Below are 6,131 nucleotides of genomic sequence, written 5' to 3'. Positions count from 1 at the left end.
CGAGGTTGGACACTGGGGCTTGGAGCAGCCTGGGTCAGAGGAAGGTGTCCTGCCCATGGCAGGGGGTGGCACTGGATGATGTTCCAGGTCCTTTCCAACCCCAGGCACTCTGTGGTTCTGTGATTCTGTGAAATGGAGAACCTGGGTTTGCTCTGCAGGGTGCTGCAATGGCCCCTTGAAGAAAAGAACAGCGAGATAGGAACGTTTGCAGGTCTTTAAAGGTCAGTGTGTGGCAGTTCAGGGCTGCAGGGCAGGCTCAGCCCTGCTCAGGCATTGCAGAATGAACACTATAAATAATCTGTGGTTTGTGCTTTTGACCACAAAAGCACCGCTGGCTTCATCCGGCAGCGTGGGACACGGAGCCACAACCAAGAGAGCCAAACCCCGAGGTGTCGGTGCTGCAAGTCGTATTTAGCTGCTATAAATTAGATTTTCAGTATTACTGTTGAACCACAGCTTGAGGGGTTCCCATAAAAGCTGTTTTTCTTTGCAGGAATTCAAGTTGCAGCTCATACCTTTCGACTTTGGCGCTTCCTTAGGGGTCGTGGTCTCTCTGCCTCGAGGTGGCTCCTCATGGAAACCAAAAGTGTGCGAGATCCATCAAAGTGGGGTTGTTTTAGCAGAGCAATTTGGGCTGGAAGGTTTTATCACAAGGTGGGAGCTGCAAGTTTAAAAGCTTTTCCCTGGGCAGGAGCAATAATGGGAAGGGATTTAGCACAGCTCTAACTTAAGTAGTGTACATGCATTTTATGTTCTGACCATAATTCAATGTATTTCTGTTAAAAAGCAGTATAACAGGGCAAGAAGAGTGCTGGGAGCTTGGTTGCAGGTGGAATGAAAACTAGAGAAAATGATCTTTATCATCTTGCTGTTTATATTTCAGGAGGAGGAAAGAATTTGTGAATGCCCTGGACACATAAAAAAGACATTGAATTTCAAGAATTCCAATATGCTATTTTTCTTCCCTGTGTGTTTTTTTCGTTTGGAGTGAAGGTCTTTATGGATTTTTTTTTTTTTCACATGTGACATATAGAATATTGGGATAAACAGCCCTCAGATCTGGAAATCAATCACAAGGGATGTTTGAAGCAGCACTCTCTGTGGATGCACACACTGGCTTTCTCCCATAGAAGCTGTAGGTGAAACGTGGGAATGCACATCTGATGTGCATCATGGAATTATGGGGGGGTTAAAGTGGGAAAAGGCCTTTTAAGATCTTCAGTACAGCCATCACCCAGCACCACCACCACGTTTGTCACCAAACCATGTCCTCAAGTGCCCCATCCAGTCTTTTTTTGAACACTTCCAGGGATGGGGACTCTACCACATCCCTGGGCAGCCTGTCCCAATGCTTGACAGCCCTTTATGTGGAAATTTTTTCCCTGATATCCAGCCTAAACTTCCCTCACAGCTTGAGGCCGTTCCCTCTCTCCTGTCCCTGTTCCCTGGGAGCAGAGCCCGACCCTGCCCCAGCTGCCCCCTCCTGTCAGGGACTTGTGCAGAGCCACAAGGTCCCCCCTGAGCCTCCTTTGCTCCAGCCTGAGCCCCTTTCCCAGCTCCCTCAGCCGCTCCTGGTGCCCCAGCCCCTTCTGTATTTATGTTATTTGATGGGAAATAGGTTCCAGCAAAGCTGTTCCCAATGTGCTCACACAGTTACAAGTCATTCATACTTTATGAAAACATTTGATTAACGAACTCCAAATTTCACAGTAAATCAGGGAATACAAATCTTCCAGCACTGCCTTCTCTGATATTAACCTATTTCGTCTCCCTGGCATTAATGAGCTTGATGGAATCTTGCTCCCAGTCCCTTCCGTGCCCCTTCATGGAATATAACTATTAATATAAGTATTCCACAATGGAGATTTAGCAGTTGTCTTGCTTTTCTCCTGGTATATTCATGGTATGGCTTTCTAAAAAATTCAATTTACATTTCATGTTAATGGGGAACCATTTACAAACTCTTGTCTATTAATATAGTTCTTACTCAATACAGCAAAGAGAAGATGATGTTTTTATTTTTCCCTCTATGAGTGAGGCCTAAAGGCTCCTCTGAGGGCTGGGGACCTAAAATATGCTGGCAAAGGCCACTATTTCCACTTGTTCTTTCACCACAGAAGCTGTTATTCCACAGGGGAATGCAGCTCTTATTCTGTAGGAGAATATTGCTGTTATTCTCTGGAGGAATAACATTCAGTTTGGATTATCTATAGAACAGCTTTTTATTGCCAGATAAGATAACCACAGTGTTTTCCCAGATGCAGAGGTTTGGAAAATAACCTTTTTTCAGGAAAAACATTAAAATAATCTTTATTCTGACTGTAATCTGGAATTAATCCAGATTGCATCAATATTGAGGCGAGAAGGAGGAGGCTGCAAGCCTCTGGGATCAGGAGGAACGTGGAGCATTTAGCCAGGAAACTGTTAATCCCTTTTTTCCCTCCCCATAGGCATCTCTTTGTGCAGGAGGGCTGGAGGAGGAGGAGTGGCGCTGCTCGCTCCTGCCTTCTCCAAACTGCTGGATCACCCTCCGGCTCCAGAGGGACGCCCGGCTCCTACAGAGGAACGTATTGAATTTTGTTTCCTTCCAAATGTTGAGCCCTGGCCAGTAAAAGCTTTGGTCTCCCCAAGAATCCTCGGAATGCTGTTACGGAGTTCTGCGCGTTGAGCTGCTCAGCAGCCTCGAATCAATGAGTCAGTAAAGGGCAATCATATGAACAGAAGATAATTTGTTTTAGAGAAGTTGTAACTCCTTTTCTGAGGCTGAACTATTATATTCTGCCCCGCTTGCAGGGGACGGGGTGTCCTGGTCGGGTCTGTGTGGATTAGACACGTATAAATTGAATTAATAGCACTTTTTTACGGCCCAACAGTCCTGCTAAAGAAACCCTGTGAGTAAAGCAAACAAAAATGTATTAAGTTGTCTCAACTCAAACACCAGACGTTTCTCCAGCTACTTGTTGGCCCGTTCCCAGCGTGCTGGGCCTGGAGAGTCACCCGAAGTTTGCACAAGAAGGGATGCAAAGACCTTTCTCGTTTATATCAGCATGAAAGAAAAATGCATGAAAGAGGGACATTATGGGCTGTGATTTCTGGAGGCATTTGGGTTATAACATAACATGTGGTCTGGCACATTCATCCCCAAAAAAGCTCATAAAAAAAGACGAATCTCGCTGTTCCCCACTCCTATATTTGAAATGTTTTCTCCTAAATTTCCTTGCTACAGGATAAGAAAGATTGATTCTTGAGCAAGGCTCTTCTGAAAGAAATCCTAATAAATAGACCTTGTTTGTCTCTGAGCAATTATTTAGGGTATAAATACAGGGAATCAAACTAGAAAATCATCTTAATATTGTTCTTCGCTGAAATTCTTTGTTAGATTTTATGAAAATTTATTGTATGAGATGATATAAAACTGTGCTGCTTCCTGTTTGGTCTGTTCAGGTTCATCGTGCTGCTTCTCTAACAAGCAATGTTAATTAGGTGTATAGAAAATGTATCTCATTGCCTTAAGATGTTTTCTTAGAACATGAGTGATCCTCTAGCAGAGAAATGCTCATAACCTAATTAATACAATTTAAAACTAATACCTAAATATAAGGTGATGCACTTGCATGTCTTGAATATTCTGCTTAAAAGCTTCTTGCTGTGTCTCTGCTCACTGAAATACCTGGAGGTAAATCCTTTGGAAATCTTAAACACCATCCTGTCTTTTAATACCTAAATTCCAGGTTAGGGGAGAGGATGCCTGGATTTTCATCTCCCGGAGAGGTTTAGGGCTTCAAGGGAGGCATGGGCACCTTCGATGTCCTCTGGAGGGTGGGTTGAGGGGAGATACTGGGTACAGGGAGGATTTTTGGGATGAATAAGCAAGAAAAAAGTGTGAACAGCCTGAAAAGATGTGAATCCTCTCCAGGGTTCCTGAGCTGCAGCTCTGGAATCATCCCTCCAGAATAACCTGTTTGCTCGGCGAGTTTCAGCTTTCCCAGAACCTGCTTTAGTCAACTAAAGCAGATTCATATGCAATAGTTTGAATTTAAACAAATCCCTGTATTCAAATAGGGGAAAAAATCCCATTGTTATTCCGTGGCAAACCTCCATGGGTTCTTAAATCATTAAATCTGAGCAGATTGAGAAATAAATCATCCTGGGAAGGGAACCGGATCATGCACGGACAGGACGTGTCCGATAGCCTTCCTCCAAGGCCTCATTTCACTTGGCCTTTATATTCTGCTTTTAGTTGGGAAGTTAAATCCACAAAGGTCATTTGAAAAGCTTCAGATTATAGATGGAAAGCCCTTTTAATCTTTTCTAATAAATGGCTGAGCAGGGAATAAATCTATTGGGAGCTGAGCTCTGATGTTAAGCCTCAGCACAAAATATCCATACATGAGCAACACTTGGAAATTATCTCAGAAATTATAATTACCTTAAATAAATTGGACTTAGAAGAAAAGGTGTGTGATTAAACCACGAGAAGTGGTTTAATAAATGAAGCATTAATTGGACATGGTTGCTTGGCAGATTCTGTCACCATGTTCTGGATGATTATTAAAGTGATTTAGGCACAACTGAAAACAGCAGTTTCAGTTCAGAGATTTCTTTTAAATGGCAATAAATGACTCTCTCCAGTCAGTGCTTTGGTAAGGCGGGGTTGGAATAAAAGCTTTGCATAATAAAGACTTAAAAGCATTTTGATTTTGGAAAAGCAAGAGCAGCAAATGGAAACGAGGGTGTCTGAAATGCTGAAAATACTCTGGGTTATGCCAGTGCTGTGTATGACATTGTCTAACATCTGAGTAGCCTTCAAAGCATTTTTCTCCCCTAATTCCACATATAATTAAAAAGCAGCTTCCTCTAGCTCATTAAAATGCAGGGTCCTGTTGGAGCAGTGTACTTGTGTATTTATTTAAATTAATAAAGCACAGCTTTAATGCAGACTGTAATAACTACAAACACTAAATCTCTTCTGTGCAGCTCACACTTTATTTTTAACCAGTGTTCAGCTTCTCTTCATGAACACCAGCTTGCAAAGGAACACGGTCCCCAGCAGCTCGTTGGATTATTTTGTGAACCACTCAACAAACTTTCCTCATCCCCTTTTTTTTGAAGTGAAATGATAGGAAAATCCCCCAAGTCCAGTTGCGAGTGACGCCCATGGAAATCAGGCAAGGCGGTGGCTTTTCCAGCCTAACGACGGCATCTCCCTCTTTTCACAGGCATTTGGAAACGCAAAAACAGCCCATAACAACAACTCCAGTCGCTTTGGGAAATTCATCCAAGTGAATTACCAGGAGACGGGCACCGTGCGAGGGTAAGTGGGAGCGGGGGGAGGGAGCTGGGTGTTCCCAAACCTGAACAGGCTGCAGTAGGGGGTTAATTGCTTTGGCCAGTGTCTTTCCCAAAATGGAGGCAGGAAAAGAAAAATACATGGGTTTTAGCATTTTAAAATCTGCTGGTATGGAAATGTTGGTGCATCCAAGGTGGATGCACCAGAGCTGGCTTCAAGCCAGCTGAGCTCTCCTTAATCTTGATGTCAAATTTATAATGAACCTGAAAAGCAACTTCTCCTCCTGAGAAAGGAGTTAAGGCAGGAAAGGGGAATGTTTTAGCTGTGATGGAGTGGGGGCTGGAGCAGTAGATGTGGAGCGAAAGGTTTGGCTTAGGCTCAGGAACAGAAAGCCAAGGGGAGGATTCCATCTCTGGCTGGGAATTCTGGAGGCCGTTGAGCCACACTCTTCTTGCTCACTGCCTGATTCCCCCCAGGCTCTCCCTGCAAGTGTCTCCTTAACCCAGCCCTTGACCAGTGAAGGCTCCTTTCTCCTCCCAGGCCATTGCAAGGAGATCTTTGTCTCCACTATGGTTCTCCTCAGTTTATTTCAGCATTGGAAATTTGAGAGCAGCCTTGAGGAGAAGAATTTTGGGGTGATGGTTGATGAGAAGCTCATGGACGTGTGCACTGGGAACCCCAAAACCCCCCATGGCCTGGGCTGGTCCCTCTGCATGGGCAGCAGGAAAAGGGGGAATTCTGCCACCTGCCCCACTCAGGTGAGCCCCCACCTGCAGAGCTGCCCCAGCCCTGGGGCCAGCAGCAGAAGGACCTGGAGCTGCTGGCGAGAGGCCGGAGGAAG

The 6,131-nt window shown here is 44.5% G+C and overlaps 1 protein-coding gene across 1 annotated transcript in view; it reads left to right on the top strand.

Moving 5' to 3' along the window:
• MYO9A (myosin IXA) overlaps positions 1 to 6,131 on the top strand; it is a 168,951-nt gene that overhangs the window by 49,830 nt on the left and 112,990 nt on the right. Inside the window, 1 exon segment of the mRNA XM_017731129.1 lies at positions 5,220 to 5,314. Coding sequence (XP_017586618.1) covers positions 5,220 to 5,314 — 95 coding nt within the window.

The sequence above is a fragment of the Corvus brachyrhynchos genome, unplaced genomic scaffold, assembly GCF_000691975.1.
Source record: "Corvus brachyrhynchos isolate BGI_N302 unplaced genomic scaffold, ASM69197v1 scaffold164, whole genome shotgun sequence".
In the NCBI taxonomy this organism is placed as follows: Eukaryota; Metazoa; Chordata; class Aves; order Passeriformes; family Corvidae; genus Corvus; species Corvus brachyrhynchos.
Note: the sequence above shows the minus strand (reverse complement) of the source record. Positions and strands in the feature narration are given on the sequence as shown.